Raw genomic sequence first — 19130 nt, forward strand, 5'->3', positions numbered from 1 at the left:
GAAGTCAGCAAACTCAGCTGACGTGAACTGCGGACCGTTGTAAAAGTTACTTCAAAAATGTACCTAAGATACAGTTACAGTTACTCATACGAAAATGTACCTAGGTGCGTATCTAGCTACTCGCTTAAAAATGTACCTAGGTACAGGTACAGTTACTTCAAAGGTACTTTTTATTTTCACGTCAAGTATTTTTCTCAAATTTATCACGTTATTATTGGAATTAAATCCTTTGTATACTGGGATGTACACAAAAACAAGTTTGATAAACGTGCTTTATTGGTGTCATTGGGAGAAATAAGGCAAAACGCTCACCAGAGCATTCGAAGACTTTGTCTTTTTCACATGGGTGCTCGATTTGACCTCAGAATCAGGACTTCTTCGAAATGTTCATCCGACATCTTCAATCGCAGTTTGGTAGCAATTGTTCCTCCTATGCTAAAAACGTTCTCTACCGCCGCACTGATTGGAAGCCCTGTGTTGAATTTTAAGAACACGCTTTTCAGCAGCGGCATGTGCTTGAAGCAGCCCAGACTTCTTGTCGGAGCAAGTTTGGTGTACTGTACAGTCGGCGAGAAACAGCCACCGGAGGAGCCTCCAACTTGGTAGAAGTTGGCAAATGGCAAAACAGAAGGGCCCGGGGGGCCAATAAGGTCACTGGAGCGAGGCACGTGACGGCGCTGCACAGATGTCCACATCGGAGTTGAGTCCTCGTATGCCTTACTCTCACGCTCCAATTGGCTCACCGAGGACACAGCTTCCATTGTTTACGACGTCCCGCTCAAACTCGCTTGTTGACGTGGCTTGCCCTTCAGCGCCAGCACTGGCATCGAAGCCATCGGCGGGCCCTGAAGACGTCGGCCGCACGGAGAAACGAAAAGTCGAGTGCATACGCACCTAACCATCGCAACGCAACGATGCGCGAAAGTCTTCAAGCTTTCACGTTTTTTCTTTCGTTTTAGGAAGGAAGAGAATATTGTAACGCGAGCGCGTTTAGGAGCTCGTGTCTCAGAAAATCCGTCGGATGTCGGTGGCGTCGGTGGCGTGACGGGAAATTTCTGAATGGTCGATAGGGTCGTGACGTCACAGCCACATGACTTCGCGCGGGCATTTCAATCAACCCACAGCGCTCATGTGAAACGTGACGTCACGCGTGGAATGAAGGTGGTTAAAGACACGCGAATTAATGGTCGCCTCATGTTTCAAATGATCCCACTTGATAAACTAATTCATTTGCCTTAAAGAAAATTTTGAAGAATTTACGCAGGATCACACCCACGACCTTTCGGTTGCGAGCCAGACATGGCAACGGAGGGCTTGGGAATGGCACTGCGCTCCTGCCGTCATTAGAGGGCCTCGATGTCTGTCTGTGTCAGGGTAAAGGCATCGTCGCATCGAGTGTTGTTAGCGCGTGCCGAGCAAACACATAAATAAACCTTGCGGGGTAAAATGGCACCAAAGCACTGCAAAAGCTCCTCGATCGCGCCGGGAGTGTTGTATCATAAGAACTAGGTCGTTGTGTGACTCAAGAGCATGAGAAGCGATTGAGAAGGCCATGCGAACGGGGCCCGATAACCCTATCACGTTCAACTCTTGAAGGCGAGGCTTAAGAGACCTCCCAGTTTTGTTTCTTCACAAACATTTTCAGTTTAGTAAAGTGCAAAATTTGAGTTGGATTTATTGCGTGGAAACACTACGTGGTCTTAAATTGCTTTACGACTGTAATTATAATTTATTTTCAGTTATATGTTATATTGTATTTTCTACGATTTTGACGGAGTGAATAGAAAAGTACCTGTAAAAAGTAACTTCACTTAGTTACAAGTTACGGGAAAATGTACCTAAGATACAGATACAGATACTGAGAAGTGAAAGTACCTAGGTTTGTACCTCAGGTACAACAAAAGTACCTAGATACCGATTTACAGTTACTTGTACCTAGGTACTTTACAACCCTGCTCACTAGTACCTCGGGCAAACCGTAAGCAGAAAAGGCTCCTCGAAGTGTTTCCAGTGTTTTAGTGGTGGATGTAGAAGACATCACCCAAACCTCGATCCATTTCGAAAATGAATTGATGAGCACCAGAAACACATGGGCACCCTTTCAAGTGAAATCTACGTGCACACTTGACCAGCACCGGGCAGGGTAGCTCCATGGATGCAGTGGTACCGGACGGGCGGCGGGCTGAACTGCTTGGCAGATTTGACATTTCTGTATGTGATGCTCGATAGCCGCATCAATTCCCGGCCACCATACAAAACTTCGTGCCAGCATCTTCATGCGGCTGGCGCCTGGATGCTCCTCATGCAGCAAGTTCAGCACGCGGCCCCTTAGCTGTTCCGGGATCACTACACAGACACCCCATGTTACACAACCTTGTTCGAGCGAGAGCTGGTCGTGGCGCACGTAATAAGGCCCAAGTTCTTGCTGTGCGGTCTTGGCCAACCGTTCAGAGTAAACTCAGCAACGCGGGACAATGTAAGGCTTCGTTTTGAAAACTTTGCAATCTCCTCTACGTTCCATGGGAGGCACTGAAACACTGAGAGGCACTCAACAGGTTCTTCCTCAGCGGGCACCGCCTGAGGCAATCTTGACAGAGCATCAGCCACTTCCATGTTCTTCCCTCGGCGATACTTCAGCCGATATTAATAAGCTGCCAGCACCATGGCCCAACGCTGCATTCATGCGGCGGCCAGTGTCGGTGCAGGCCTTTCCTGGCCTGAAATGCCTAATAGTGGCTGATGATCAGTGTAGATTGTGAACTCTCTGCCAAAAAGATAGAGATGAAACTTTTTGAGACCAAAGATTAACGCCAAAGCTTCGCGCTCGCACTGAGCATACTTTTTCTCGGCTGGCGTTAACGTTCTCGAGGCAAACGCGATAGGCCTCTCTTCGCCGTCAGCAGTCTCGTGAAAGAGAACTGCCCCTACGCCATACGAGGACGCGTCATAGAGCATTTCTATCGGCTTATCGACGTCATAGAATGTCAGTGTTATATCTGTGGCAGGGCTCGTGCCTTGACGTGCAGCGTGCGCGCGAGACTATCGCGTGAACTGACTGACTGCCTACCCGAGCGACAGCATGCAGCCGTGTTCTAACCGGGCTGATTTCTGTAACCCGTTTTTCTTGTAAATACACCACATTTATTGGCGACGAGGATGTTCGGGTCCACGGGTTGGATCATCGTCTGACTGCTGGGGGCTTGACTGGAGCCAAGGATTGTCCAGCCTCGGAATCCTGGAGCGGCCATCAAGCGGCAACCCCTCAACGAAGACCATGAGTCGCATCGGGCACATCGAGTCTTTCGACGATACGACGAGCGACTGGCGCTCCTATGAAGAAAGACTGGCGTCATACCTCCTGGTAAACGAGGTTCCCGAAGGTAAGAAGGTCCATGCCTTCTTGAGTCTCATCGGTCCGAAGACGTACGCTTTGTTGAAGTCACTTACGGCCCCGCAGTCATCGTCCGAAAAGTCGTTTACCGCGTTACTCAAGCTTCTGGGCGATCATCTTGCGCCGCAGCCATCCGTCATAGCGGAAAGGGCGAAGTTCTACAAGCGTTCGCAAGAAGAAAGTGAGTCCATCGCCGAATTTGTAGCGGTACTTCGAGATCTAGCACAGAGCTGCGATTTTGGAGGCTTTCTTGATGAGGCGCTACGCGACCGTTTTGTGTGCGGCCTCCGCCGAGAAGATGTGCAGCGCGTCCTCTTCACAGAAGACAAAAAGCTGACTTTCCAGAAAGCCGTAGAGAGGGCTCTTGCGATGGAAATAGCAACTAAAAGTGCAGCGTTAACGCACACCAGCGGTGCATCGGTCCCTGACGTCCACAAGGTTCGGGTCGACCACAAAGCGCGGATCGACAAGCAAGTACCAGAGCAGTCAAGTTGTTTCCGTTGTGGCTCGACCAACCACCGCAGTGATGCGTGCCCCCACGTCGGTGACACATGTTTCAAGTGCAATCGGAAAGGGCACATTCAGCGCGCCTGCCGTTCGGGTAACAAGAAGCCGACAAAATCGAAACGACAAAGGCAGGTGAAAACGCTGACGTCCGTTCACGACGCGGTATCTCTGCAAGCGGTCAAGGCTGCGGGCTTGGAACCGATCACCGTACCCATAAACGTTGACGGTGTGAAGCTTACAATGGAACTTGACACAGGCGCAGCTGTGTCCGTTGTCTCCTTGGCTGAATTTCGGAAGCTGTTCCCAAGAAAGCAGCTACAACCTACAACGCTGACACTTCGCACGTATACAGGAGACTTTGTGAAGCCGAAGGGTCGGGCCTTGGTCTTTGTGCAGCACAACGACCAAAGTAAGGAGCTTCCACTGTACGTCGTGGAAACCAAGGGACCGGCATTGCTTGGCAGAGAATGGCTGCGAGAAATTCGGCTAGACTGGAAGAACCTGGTCACTGTCAACAGGCTCGACACGTCGGAGAGTCTCAAACAAAAGTTGGACGCCTTGTTGGAGAACCACAGCGACCTGTTCAAAGATGAGCTTGGCACCATTTCTGGAGAACAAGCCGAACTTTTTCTTCGTGAAGGTTCACAGCCGAAGTTTCTGAAGGCTAGAAGCATTCCATTCGCACTGCAAGCAGCAGTCGAAACAGAATTGGCAAAGATGGAAAAGTTGGGAGTCATCACGCCCGTGGCTACCAGCGAGTATGCGACACCCCTTGTACCTGTAGTAAAAAAGGATGGCAGTATACGCCTCTGCGGAGATTTCAAGGCTACGCTCAATCCCTGCCTAGAGGTGGACAGGTACCCCATACCACGTATTGATGAGCTTTTGGCGGCCTTAGCTGGCGGACAAGAATTCTCAAAGATCGACCTCAGCAGGGCTTACCAACAGGTGGTTATGGCGGACAACTCAAAAAAGTTGCTAACGCTGAACACGCACAAAGGGCTGTACGCCATGAACCGTCTTGCTTTTGGCATCTCATCAGCACCAGGCATCTTCCAGAGGATAATGGATAATATGCTGAAGGGCCTGAAGGGTGTCAGCTGCTATCTCGATGACATCCTGATCACCGGAAAGTCGAAGCAAGAACACCTCAGCAATCTCGAAGCCGTCTTGTCGAGATTACAAGAACGTGGTGTGCGAGTGCGGCGTGACAAGTGCTCGTTTTTTCAGCACGAACTACGTTATCTCGGCCACGTCATCAACGCTGAAGGTGTTTGCGCATCCCCTGAGAAAGTGTTTGCACTACTGAATGCTCCTGCTCCGAAGAACAAGCAGCAACTGCAGTCGTTCCTTGGGATGGTGAACTACTACGGAAAGTTCGTTCCGCAACTTTCTACGCTAGCACACCCCTTGTACAAGATGCTGAGACAAGGAGAAGAATGGACGTGGGACGAAGTTTGCCAGTCCGCTTTTCAGAAAATCAAAGCTGCGATGACTTCCCCACCGATCTTAGTTCATTATGATCCCAAAAGACCCCTGCAGCTCGCCTGTGACGCATCGCAATACGGCATAGGCGCCGTTCTTTCTCAAGTTTCTCCGGACGGAAAAGTTCAACCTGTGGCTTACGCGTCTCGTACCTTATCGGAGGCTGAAAAGAACTACAGTCAGATTGAGAAAGAAGCACTGGCCCTGATCTTTGGAGTTAAAAAATTCCACGTGTATATTTACGGCCGTTTCTTCACCTTGATTACAGACCATAAGCCTTTGCAAACCATTTTCGGCCCGAAAACAGGTATTCCAGCAATGGCTGCTGCACGGATGCAGCGCTGGGCAGTGACGCTGTCTACGTACAGCTACTCGCTCCAGTTCAAGAAATCAAGTGACAACACTGAAGCAGACTGCTTGTCAAGATTGCCACTTGACATTGTGGCAGATGAATCTACCGAAGGAAACGAAACTTTCTATTCTCTGCGTCTAGATACGCTACCTGTCACCAGCCGTGACATTGCTCGTGCCACACGCCACGACCCTTTGTTAAGCAAAGTACTTGACTTGACACACGTGGGCTGGCCATCGTCCATCACTGACAAGGAAATGAAGCCTTTCTTTGACAGACGTCTGGAGCTCACTGTGCATCAAGGGTGTCTGATGTATGGCATGCGGGTAGTCGTACCACCAAAACTGCGCAATCTCCTGCTTGAAGAGATACATCTGGGTCATCCAGGTATTGTCAGAAGCAAGGAATTAGCCAGGAGCTACATCTGGTGGCCTTCAATTGACAATGACCTGGAAGAGCAAGTGAAAGCATGTCAAGAATGCTATCAACAGCGGAACGAGCCAGTCCCCGCGCCCCTCCACCCTTGGGCATGGCCGACATCGCCCTGGCAAAGGGTGCATTTGGATTTCGCGGGTCCAGTCAAGGGGAAGATGTTTTTGGTCGCCGTAGATGCACACTCAAAGTGGCCCGAGGTCTATGTGATGGAGAAGACGACATCACAGCACACGATCCAACGTCTTCAGGACTTGTTTTGTCGTTTTGGTGTACCTGAGGCCATTGTTACGGACAACGGTCCTCAGTTCGTCTCAACAGAATTCAAGTCTTTTATTAAGAATCTAGGAGGCCGTCACATCTTGAGCGCGACCTATCACCCGAGTACTAATGGCCTCGCGGAGAGGTTTGTCCAGACATTGAAGTCTGCTCTCCGAAAAGGACGACCGCAAGACTCCCTGGAGTTGACGGTACAAACGTTTCTTCTGACGTACCGCAATACCCCTCACACGACGACAAAAGAAACACCTGCCAGTTTGTTCTTAGGCAGAAGACTTCGCACAAGACTCGATGCCATTAAGCCTTCCGTTGGGGGAAGAGTAGGACATCAACAGTTCGTCCAGACCTCGCAGCGAAAGGCGCGAACAAGGATTTTTAGTGTGAACGACAATGTTCTCGTGAGGAACTATAGAGGCTCCCAGAAGTGGATTCCCGGCACAATTCTGAAGCAATCTGGCCCAGTGTCGTTCCAGGTTCGAGTCACGACTGCTCGGGGCATATATATCTGGCGCCGTCACCAAGACCAGATGCTTCATCATCGTGAAAACTCGATGCAAGCCACATCAGACGGATTCCTGCCCGACCTGAGGGATCCAGAGAACTGCGTCGACGAGCCTGTGGTCAGTGAGTTTGCAACCACCCCACAGAGGGCAACCGACAATCCCGCTGTGCAACAGCGCTACCCCACAAGATATCGTCGTCCTCCAGACAGATACGACGCATAACGTTTTCGGCATTGTGTGCAGTGTGTGTTTTCCTTTGGTTTCTTCAATTACGCCGGGGGAAATGTTATATCTGTGGCAGGGCTCGTGCCTTGACGTGCAGCGTGCGCGCGAGACTATCGCGTGAACTGACTGACTGCCTACCCGAGCGACAGCATGCAGCCGTGTTCTAACCGGGCTGATTTCTGTAACCCGTTTTTCTTGTAAATACACCACAGTCAGCACCTGGCTGCTAGTCAGCAACTTTTTCGTATTAGCAAACGCCTCACTGCATTCCTTCGTCCATGACCATTTCTGATCCTTCTTCAAAAGCCGATAAAGCGGCTCTGCGACTGTTGAACCATTCTTTAAAAACTTCGAATAGAAGTTCAACATGCCCAGATATTCCTTCAATTCTGTGACGGTGGTGGGCTCAGGTGCTGCCAGAATCGCTCTTTTCTTGGCCTCTGTGGGGTAAATCCCGCCTGCGGTCACCGTGTGACCCAGATACGTCACGGATTCTTGGAAGAAACGGCACTTGTCGGCGTTGAGCGTGATGTTGTACTCACGAAACGTTCCCAAGACACGTTCGAGAGTTCTTTGGCAGACTGCCAAGTCAGATCCTGCCACGATCACATCGTCAATGTAGCATCCGACGTGCGGAATGCCTTTTAGCACCTCATTCATCATAGACTGGAATATTGCGGGTGCGCACTAGCCACACCGTAGGGAAGGCGTTGGAATTCTAAAAGACCCAAGCTAGTGTTAACTGTCAAAAATGGTCTGGGCTCTGGAGTGAATGGCACCTGCTGATACGCCGCAGAGAGGTCAAGTACGTAAAAAACCTTGCCTCCTGCGAGGACAGAATACAGGTCCTCCGGCCTGGGCAGCGGATAGTGATCGGTTTTCAAAACAGGGTTTATCGTTACCTTGTAGTCTCTACAGAGTCTGAGACTACCCTCTTTTTTTTGGGACAACGACAAGTGGTGTATCCCAGTCACTGCGCGCTACTTGTCGAAGCATGCCCGTTTCTACCATGCTGCGCAGCTGGGCTTCTACCTGCTCTCGCAAAGCAAAGGGTACAGGTCTAGCACGGCTAAACACAGGGACCGAACCAGACTTAGCAAGATCGTCGCTTCGAACTTCTGTATGGTGCCCAGTGTTTTTGAGAACACGGAAGGGTATTTACTTTGCAGTGCTTGAGCCCTATCTTCCGTTGCGACTTGGCCAATCTCATGCCAGTTCAGCCTTAAACGCTGGAGCCAGTTCCGTCCAAGCAGCACTGGAAGCCCCCTTCCATTGTCTTGGACGATTACTATGGGCAACGTCACACATTGACCCTTGTACACAACAGCGACATCACACTGTCCTTTGACCTGCAGATGTTCTCCAGTGTACGTGCGAAGTGACATCTTAGCCGGACCACATTTTACATGTGAAAAAACAGTCGCACACGCTCTGAGGAATAATTGTGACTGCCGCCCCTGTGTCAATTTGCATGATTAAGGGTTTCTCTTCAACTTTCACACTCACTTCGTAACACGATTGAGTCGTATTTATAAAATGGTACACGTCATGCTCAGTGTCTTCGTCAGAACATTCCAGAGCATTCGTGTTCTTCGGCACCTTTGCGTTTGGACACATTTTTTGCAAATGTCCTACTCTCGAGCACTTGCGGCAGACAAAGCTCTTGTACCAACAAACATTCGATGCATGACTCCTACCACTCCTACCTAGAAAGAGAAACATGTTTTGAGCCGGCAGCGCACGCCGAAGTCGGAGAGGGGAGGCGTTATTAGGGGGGGAGACCTTAAGGAGGGATTGAAGGGTGGGCGACCTTACTTCAAAGGTGCCTACGTTTGTCGCATTACCGGACGGAGAAAGGACACATCGGCGTCGGAGAGACAAGGCGATGGGGACCCAATGTTTTGTGGCGCATGGCGAGGGCTTCGATAATCTCGCGGTCGTATCGGCTGAAAACTCTGGTTCGCAGTACGGGCAGGAGCTGACGTGCTGGGCTATTGGATGGAGGCTATGGAGGGATGGGTTGAAGCCGCCTGTTTTACCTTGTTGGCGTGCTCCCTCAGACGGTCGTTTAGACAACGGCCTGTCTAACCGATGTATCGCGAGCCGCACCTAAGTGGGATTGTGTCGACGATGGCCTGTCTGCTAGGAACAAACTTAGTGGCGTGTTTTTTGGGGCACGCCTAATTGGGGTTGATGGTTTGTTAACCTTCCTGCAAAGCGAGGAGTGCCTAAGGCGACATGAAAATAACACCTGCGTGTCATGTCAGAGCGCTAACGATTTGATTCTGTGGGAAACGTGCACGTATGGTATGTGTACGTGAAGCGGGATGTGCGTGGCCTACCCTTAGGTTGTGTGCTGGTGGCCTGGGCTGACATAATGAATTTTAATCGGGTCTGGAGTAAGTCTTTTGGGTAGCCCGCCTTGACGAGGCGGGTGAGCTTTAGGGTGCAGCTCGTCGAGACCAGGTGAGGACATGACTTTGATTGGAATGAGGTGAGGAAATTTTGAACAATTCCGCTTTTAGCGTTCTTTGAATGGTTACTGTGGAAGGGAAGCACTGGTTTGCATGATCTTGACTGGAAAGGTCAGGAACTACCGGACTCCGAGGGATGCAGGCGAAAATCCAAGAACTGCAGTTCGTCCTGTGTGGGGGCCTCGCTGGTAAATTTGAGGCTGAATTAATTATCTGAGAATTTCTGTTTTATAGTTTTAGGATCTGAGGTGGCTTGGTAAACGATAAGGTAGTCGTCTACATATCAGAAGATGAATGTGCCCTGGGCAAGAGCTGCAAGGGCTTTGGAAATCCACCTATCTACGAAAAACGGGTAGATATCACTCAAGATGGGGGCCAGGCAGTAGCCGATGCACACCCCGGTCTTCTGGGTGAAGACCTTTTTTTCGTGCTCCACTAGGGTTAAGCGTGGGTAAAGGTCGATGAGGCCCAGAAACCTCGCGACACTGAGATCGCCGTTGAGTTCTGGAACCTGACCGCGCCGTGGAGGTGAATGGCCTCGCTGATGAAACCGAGTATGGTTGGGATGTCTAGGCTATTAGCGTTGTGCGTGGCCAAAAGCGTCGCTGTGGTCAGCTTTCCACGATTGGCCAAACCATGAGCATATGAGCACAGGGAGATTGTCAACTTTGACGATGTTAGTTTTGGATTGTGATGGCTCCTAGCTTCTACTGTGCTTTTTAAACACACCATCGAACTCGTCGTCGCCCCCGATGGTAAGTAGCCAGAATAACAACTGGTGACGTCACAGCGAGGCAAATCCCAGTCGTGACGTCACGAAGAGAAACCATAAGAGGGCGCCACCGAAACATCTCGGCGCTAATAGTACATGTCGACTACGTTAAGCCAGAAAATGGCGATGGTGTTCCAAGCGGTATGGAGTTCCTCTACGGGCTTTATCAAGGCTGTGGGGTTGTCAATGCGGAAGGGGTGAGGGAGATAAAGAACCGAGAGTTGCTTTTGCAGAAACAAGGCCAAGGGTGTCTGCCAGCAGCCTTATTCCGAGATAGTGCTTCGAAGTGGAATGTCTGGTTTGTGGGTTTTGGACGAGAAAAAAATAGACACGTATTGCTGAAAGGGCAAGCTGATTAAGCTCTCAAGAGATGGAACGTTCGGAGAATCGAAGAGGGCCTTGACCTCGGAGCAAAGTGAGCCAGAGGGCCGGGCTCTGAGAGGTCTAAAATTCTTACAAAGGGCGGCCGACGTCTTCTGATCCAGTTGGACCCTGTCAAGGACCACGAAGGTTCCCTCCTTATCTGCCTCGAGGAGCCTCAGGTCTGCTTGGCGGAACTTCCGATGACCGTTCGGGTCATGTTCCCGGTGGAGGATCCACCTCTGTGGAAGTGGATGGTCCTGGAGCCGGCACTGATGAAATCCTGGTTGTTGGCCTCCGGGACTTCGCGGCCACCTCGTGCACCGCTGCCAGGTTGTCGACTTTTGAAACCGGAAGCTCCAGAGCGAACTTCGATCCCTGTGACAGGAAGGCCTCGGTGGACTGCGAGAGCTTGACTTTCGAGATGTGAATGGGGTGTTCGAGCTGCGGCTTGGGGTGTTGTGCCATCTCGGTCCTCAGGCTCCAGAGGTATTGAACCCAGGACTTCTCCAGGAGGTGACCCGCCGACTCCCTAAGGAGCTTGTAAGGATCGAGGCTGGGAGGCGAAGTCGACCCCCAGGTGCTTCGACATGGTGTTGGGGAGCAGGGTCTGCACGAGGCGAACCTCCGACGGCACCTCTCCACGGGCTATGTGGGTGATCTTGTACTGGGCAGGCCAGCTGCTTGACTGAAATCCGAAAACGCCTCTGATGTCCCCGTGGAACAGTTTCTTGCGGAGACACATGCCCAAGACCCTGAGCCGCAACTGGAGATGTGTCATTGTGGAGATGAATAGGAAGGCTTGGAAGAATCCTTCAGGGACAAACGCTGACGGCACGAGAGGAAGGTGCAGTTCTGACTGGCAAAAACAACTTTGCAAACTGCACAGAAGGCACGGAAGAAATAATTTTGCTGCTGAGTTTGAGATGGCTCCTGTCCCTCTTACAGTGATGGTTGTTGTTACCTCTGCCACCAACTTGAATTGATGTTCATGCGGCGTCACGTGACAGTGTGGCATCACACCGTGACGTCGCGTTACACATGGTGCATCGTGACTCCTTGCTGGCACGTGACATAATGTTAGGTGGAATTTTATATAAATTCTGTTTTCTATAGAATCTCTACAAGATTTTTACAGAACTTCTACAGGATCTGTATAAAATCGCTATAAAATATTTTTGGAAATTCAATAGAACTCATCAGACAATGTCACGTGACCATGCTGTAGTCAAGTGACATCATCTATCTACAATAGGCACTTTTATACTTACAGACGAGCGTGTCGCTCACCTAGTAAACATTGGTGATGGTCCCTCCGCGTAAGATGCTGGATCCATAGGGATACGTCGAGGTTTGATGAGGCGTCGCAGCTGTGTGACTGTACAATACTCCGTTCACCCCTAAGGTGATAGCGCGGCGAAAGCTACGTGCTCATTTAACTATACTTGTTTTCACCTCAAGAACCGTTGTAAAAAAAAATACTTCAGCCCTTCCACCCTGGTGAAAAAGGAAGACCAGCGAAGCTGCACTATGGTGGGAATGAAGTAATGGACGGCCGCAAGTTGGCAAGCCAGAGTGGAAAGGCTGGACAAGCCGGTTGCCTGGTTACCGCCGTCGCTCATAGATGGCGGTAGCTGTCCAGAGTTTCGTGTCTTCATTTGTTTGCTGGCGGATACGATACTGGGGAAACTAGCCCTTAAGGGGATTGTCCGGTCAAATTTTGTATTCGAGAAAACAATTGAATATCGTTATTGGCTCGAGACGCATCGTACGTGCAATATATCTGAATTTTATATGCCCCTCTCCACGAGTAATTGAATTTATACTGCTTCAGTCGCATTCTAGTGTAAACGCTGCTTTCGTTGGCAACAATGAAGCTCTGACGTCACAAAACGCAAAGCAATAAGCATTTCTGTCTCGTCGCTTGCCTGCGAGTGAACGCCTCAGCGTGCTTCGTTTTTGTTGTTGTGCTCGACTTGTTTCGTGGTTGGGTGCCACAACCACCGGGCAGCACATGCGAGCCAAGACATGACGTTCCACTCTTTTCCGCGAGACGTACAGTGACGAGCAAAGTAAATGATCGCCATGCGTAAAGACTAGGATCCCGTCAAGATCAAGATCCCGTTTATGCAGCAATCTTCTCGCAGAAGACAGCTACAAGCTGAGCTCTAAGCGGACAAAAGGCTCGTAAGCTGAGGTGCGACGTTGTGCCAACGATATTAAACTATGTCCGTCCATTCCTCGCCCAAATCGGGTCAATCAATTGGATTATGCAACGAAACCGAAACCATCAGCTAGACCTTCTGGAAACGATATCAGAAGTTGTGTTTAGCACGCGTGCAGCCCGATTCTGTTTGACCCGCGTGTGAAAATGGAGCGTGACTACGATTCGCCAAGCTCGTCCAAGTCAAGTGACGACATGCATTTGAACGATTCGCCGTTTGCCTTCGACCCGCGGACATCGCCTCTGAGGGAACGACCCGCAGCTTCATCACAGATCCAGCGGATCCGCCGACATGTGTACCCAGATGCCGCTTCAGAGGCGAAATCTGCGTCCTTTGATTTTTAAGCGCCCCAAGTTCGATCGGTAGCCGTCACAGTTGTGTTTGCGCGAAACGGCATACGTTTGCTCGAAGCTTATGGCTGTTTGCGAATAATATCCTGCTAAAAGGCGTGACCTTTTTTGCACATGCTTGGGAATCAGCATTAAAAGAACCGTATTTCAGTAGAGTACAGCCTAGGAGACTATATAATTCAAAACAAAATGCAAGACATCCATCGACCAACGCTTGTTATATCCCAACCATCCGACAAACCTTTGCGTTTTGTGACGTCACGCAGCACCTACGGATGTCAGCCATTGACACTGGCAAAATTCCGGGTGCGGGTCCATATCACATGAGTGAATGACGTTTTAGCAAACAGCGACATTTGAGCGAATCGACGTTTTAGCGAATAACGGGGGCGCGCGTTAACCCATCCGCCGCGCTGCGCTTTACGCCGCTTCGCGGCGACAGTCTACGGCGGCTCATTACAAAAATGTGAACCCATTTGGCCCACCCGAAAACTCCGCTTCGCGGCGTCCGACTATTCGCTAAAGTGTAATTCGGTGAAACGTAAGCGTTCGCTAAAACGTCATTCGATGAAGTGAGTGCCTCCCTTAACCGCTCATTCACACTGGAAGCGGATCCGCGTTCGCAAAATGGTTGCGAACGCGGCTGTATAAAGATCCAGTACATTGGCACGCGCACTAGATGTCATCGAGTGTGCGTGCAGTTGTTCTGGGTCTTTATACAACCGCGTTCGCGAATCGCAATCGCTTTACGAACGCGGATCCGCTTCCCGTGTGAATGAGCGGTAACAGCTCCGCTATAGGCCTCCTGCGCTGAAGCTTTGAACAAACTGTGGCGCCCTGATTTTGGGTAGTACAGGCTCACTTGATAGAGCCTCGTGCTACTTATGGCACGTTGGTTGATCTTTTTTTAATTCTGTCTGGTGCTGATGAACGAAAAAAGACGAGGCAGAGCCAGAGTGACGACCACGTAGACGGTTTATTCAGCACGCCAGTGCGTAACCAAAAGAACACGGAGCATACGGCTCCCAGCGCTTATATAGAGATAAGTGACGCACTATCAATGTGACGTCATACGCGGTGCGCTTCGCAAGATACTACACTCCTCCCCAGAAATTTTGTTTACACAATGTTAGGGCGTGTACCAATCGGGAGGTTTTCTTGCACGAGCACTGCGTCGAAGAGTCTGTGCCCCTTGAGGAGAGGCCGGTTCCCGGAGAGGGGACTGCGGTGCGGAACCTTGGCGGGGACTTGCATTCCGCTGACCCAAGGGGGCTGAGTCTTCGGGTAGCTCTGGCGGTGCTGCAGCCGCTTTCGGAGACTCCAACGCAGGAAGAGGAGGACTCGTAGCAGACGCCTCCGGCACACGGTCTGGAATCGAACTGGGTACCACACGTGAAGGCTCCCGGGACCCTTGTTCGTCACTTTCAAAATAACGAGGGCGTAAATTTTCTGCATGCACAAACCTGGTCCCGCGTCCCACACGCACAATGTACGTAACGGCACTGCACCTTTTCTCGATGACCCCAGGTAGCCACTTTGCCTCCCCCGGACGAAGGCCTTGAACTATTACTCTTTCGCCCTCTTCGAATGACCTCCACGGCCCTCTTCTGTCGTCAGCTTGGCTCTTGACCTTGGAGAAACGATCTGCTATACGTCTCTCCAGATCTGGCTGAAGCAGGGTCAGGCGGGTGCGGGGCTTCCACGACAGGAACAGTTCAGCAGGCGTTTGCCCCGTTGTCGTGGTGGGGGTGTTCCGGTACCTGAATAGAAACTGGTCTATACGGTGTTGTAGGGTCTTCCTGACGCCCAAAGAGTTTTCGTCGAGAAGCTGTCGCAGAAGATCCCGTTTGACCGTCTGGACGCATCTCTCGGCACTTCCATTTGATGCCGGATGGTACGGAGGTGTCCTGGTATGACGCACTCCGTTCCTGAGCAGAAACTCTGTGAAGTTCTTCGCAGTGAACTGCGGCCCGTTGTCCGTAACGACCTCCTCCGGAAGGCCATACGCGGCGAACACACTCCGAAGCTTTTCAATAGTCTTTTCTGCCGTTGTTGAACTCATCACGAACACCTCCACCCATTTGGAGTGTACATCCACCAGCACCAAAAGCCATTGGTTGTCTGTGAATGCAAACTCCAGGTGGATTCGTTGCCATCTGCGGCTCGGCCAACCCCAAGTTTGTAGTGGGGCCTTCGGTGAAGCGTTTTGCGTCAACTGACAGGTACTGCAACTTTTAACAACACATTCAATGTCTTGTGTTAACTGAGGCCACCAGACATAGCTACGCGCGAGCATTTTCATGCGCGTAACTCCGGGGTGACCTTCGTGCATAAGCGCTAACACTTGTTTGCGCAAGCGGCGAGGGACAATCACACGATTTCCCCACGTAACGCACTGCTGATCTACGGACAGCTCATGCCGGCGGACGAAGTACGGGGACAATTCACTGTCCGTTACACGCGTAGGCCAGCCACTCCTCGTGTACATCAACACTTTCGATAACACCCTATCAGTGCTCGTTCCCTTTTGGATCGCGTCAGCAGACAAGGGAAGTTCATCGACAACTGAGAAGAAATGTACATAATCTGAAACATCCTTATCATTCGGCAACGGCAACCGCGACAGCGCGTCAGCGTTTCCAATATTGCTGCCTTTACAATACACCCATTTGTAATCGTATGCCGCTAGCAACAAAGCCCAGCGTTGCATGCGTGCCGCTGACATCACTGGAACAGGCTTGCCGTGCGCCAGAGGGCTAGCTAATGGCTGGTGATCTGAATAAATGACGAAACTACGCCCAAACAGGTACTTGTGAAATTTCTTGAGCCCATAGACAACGGCGAGAGCCTCTTTTTCGATGTGAGCGTACCCTTGCTCTGCTTTGCTCAGTGCCCTAGACGCGTATGCAATTGGCTTTTCATCTTTACCATTCTTATGAAACAGAATGGCGCCTACGCCATACGCTGACGCGTCACACACAAGCCCAATCTCTTTTTGTTGGTCGTAGTATGTCAAAACATTCTCGCCCGTTAGCCACGTTTTACTTTGCTGAAATGCTTGTTCTGCCTGAAGTGACCACTTGAAACCTTTTTTCTGGTTTACTACGTCATACAAAGGCCTTAGCTTGGCGGCCATGTTAGGAACGAACTTCCCATAGAAGTTAAGCAACCCCAGGTAGGCCCGCAACTGTGATTCATCCTTTGGTGACGGCGCCTCCATTATTGCCTTTACTTTTTCATCTGACGGGCGTATGCCCTTTTCATCAAGAACGTGCCCCAAGTACGAGACCGACGTTTGAAAGAACCTGCATTTTTCTTTCTTTAACCGTATGCCCCTGTCCTGAAACCGTGACAGAACACTTTCCACCTTTTGAAAACACTCATCAAACGTAGCTCCAGCTACCAGCACGTCGTCCAGATAGCACGCTACGCGATCCAGCCCTTTTAACACGTCATCCATGACTGCCTGAAATATCGAAGGTGCACTCGTTATGCCATAGGGTAAACGCGTGTACCTGAACAACCCCAAGTGTGTGTTGACCACGACTAGTGACTGCGCCTGCGGATGCAATTCCAGCTGCTGATATGCCGTAGATAGATCAAGCACAGTAAAATATTTGCACCCGGCCATTTTTGGAAACAGATCGTCCATGACGGGAAGGGGGTAATGATCCGTTCTAAGGCATTGGTTTAGCGTCACTTTAAAGTCACCACACACTCTGACCTGGTTGTTCGGTTTAGGCACGACTACTAGTGGAGTCGCCCATTCACTTTTCTGAACAGGTACTAACACCCCTGTTTTTACGAGATTCTGCAATTCGGACGACACTGCTTCCCGAACCGCAAATGGAACCGAACGCGCTTTACAAAAGACTGGTGTACTACCCTCTTTAAGCAATAATTTAATTGCACTGTTCTTGATTAGGCCAAGGGTAGGCTCAAAAAGCTTAGCGTACTTTTCAAGCAACGCCGTTACCTTGTCCAAGCAAACCCCATGCACACTAGACCAGTCCAACTTAAGGGCCGCCAGCCAGTCACGGCCCAACAGCACAGTGTTGGTATTCTCGTTTGTCTTCGCGACAATTAACGGGAGCTGCTTACGCTGACCGTTGTGCTCTACCGAAACGGTTAGCTTCCCCGTTACCGAGAGTGGAGTACCCCCGTAAGTTTTTAGCTTTAGACTGCATGGCTCTTTCGGTAGACTGGGCCAGTATTTCTTATACAGTGCCTCTGGTAATATTGATACGGATGCCCCCGTGTCAATCTGCATGCGGACATTTCTCTGCTCAATTTTCAGACAAATTTCGTAAAGTCCGGTGCGCCCCTCACAGGAGTAGATATTGTGCAACACCAGTTCACCCCCGTCACTGTCCTCAGCTATTGCGTTCACAGCGTCTCTGCTTTTATCCTTGCACATTTTCGCTAAGTGTCCAACACGTTTACAAAAATGACAACGATACTTGCGAAATTTGCAACTAGACGCTTCATGCGCTGAACCGCATCGGAAACAGTCCGGCGATTTCGTCGCTCTTGCCCCTGCGGGTACTGTAGCCGGTACCTCCCTCCGGCGCGGTGGGCGTTTCCCGCTGTCTGGCTTGTGGCGAAGAGCGCTGACGGTCTCTTGCCCCACGCTGGGCTGCAAATCCCGGCTTTCCTGGCTAACCAACTCGATACTCCTTGCGATATCGCAGGCGTTTTTAAACGTTAACTTGCTCTTCTTCAGCAACTCAGCTTGAGTTCCTCTGTCACAGAGCCCGGCCACGAAACGGTCGCGAAGAGCCTCGTCCAGAAACGCCCCAAAGTCGCAGGACGCCGCCAACCGCTTCAGCTCTACCACGAAAGCTGCCACCGTTTCGCCTTCTTGCTGGAAGCGACGGTTAAATCTGAACCGCTCTGCAATGACAGAGGGCTTTGGTACGTAGTGCCCTCGCAGGGTCTGCACTAGCTGTGCATATGTCTTGTTTTCCGGCTTTTCCGGTTCCAGCAAAGTTTTTAGAGTTTTGTAGGTTTTCTTTCCAATTGCCGTTATGAACACTGACACCGTCAGGTCGTCGCTCACCTTCGAGGCTTTCAGGAAGTGTTCGAACCTCTCCACGTAGGACTCGAAGTCTTCGTCGCCGTCCTCGAGGAACTGGTCGAACCTTCCAATCGTCGCCATCCTGCCAGTCTCTTCGCAGCCTGCTCCGGGACCGCCGCTAGTGGCTTTTTGCAACCCGGCGGAATCCTTTATCCCATTCTTCGTCGCCAGTATGTTGTAGCCGCGAGCGACGAGGCAGAGCCAGAGTGACGACCACGTAGACGGTTTATTCAGCACGCCAGTGCGTAACCAAAAGAACACGGAGCATACGGCTCCCAGCGCTTATATAGAGATAAGTGACGCACTATCAATGTGACGTCATACGCGATGCGCTTCGCAAGATACTACACATTTGGCCTACCCGAAAACTCCGCTTCGCGGCGTCCGACTATTCGCTAAAGTGTAATTCGGTGAAACGTAAGCGTTCGCGAAAACGTCATTCGATGAAGTGAGTGCCTCCCTTAACCGCTCATTCACACTGGAAGCGGATCCGCGTTCGCAAAATGGTTGCGAACGCGGCTGTATAAAGATCCAGTACATTGGCACGCGCACTAGATGTCATCGAGTGTGCGTGCAGTTGTTCTGGGTCTTTATACAACCGCGTTCGCGAATCGCAATCGCTTTACGAACGCGGATCCGCTTCCCGTGTGAATGAGCGGTAACAGCTCCGCTATAGGCCTCCTGCGCTGAAGCTTTGA

The 19130-nt window shown here is 50.8% G+C and overlaps 1 protein-coding gene across 2 annotated transcripts; it reads right to left on the bottom strand.

Moving 5' to 3' along the window:
• Positions 1-14946: 14946 nt before the first annotated feature.
• LOC121833419 lies at positions 14947-18708 on the bottom strand. Of its 2 annotated transcripts, XM_042286696.1 has the most exons (3): positions 18415-18708; positions 17820-18336; positions 14947-15115 (listed from the first exon to the last, which is right to left on the bottom strand). In XM_042286696.1, the coding sequence occupies exons 1-3, from the start codon at positions 18511-18513 to the stop codon at positions 15036-15038; spliced, it is 696 nt and encodes a 231-aa protein (XP_042142630.1). In that variant the 5' UTR covers positions 18514-18708; the 3' UTR covers positions 14947-15035. The 2 variants fall into 2 exon arrangements, with proteins under 2 accessions (XP_042142630.1, XP_042142629.1); XM_042286695.1 differs by having other exon boundaries at positions 14952-15115; positions 17820-18528.
• Positions 18709-19130: the final 422 nt, after the last annotated feature.

Source organism: Ixodes scapularis, unplaced genomic scaffold (genome assembly GCF_016920785.2).
Source record: "Ixodes scapularis isolate PalLabHiFi unplaced genomic scaffold, ASM1692078v2 PGA_scaffold8__174_contigs__length_109621045, whole genome shotgun sequence".
In the NCBI taxonomy this organism is placed as follows: Eukaryota; Metazoa; Arthropoda; class Arachnida; order Ixodida; family Ixodidae; genus Ixodes; species Ixodes scapularis.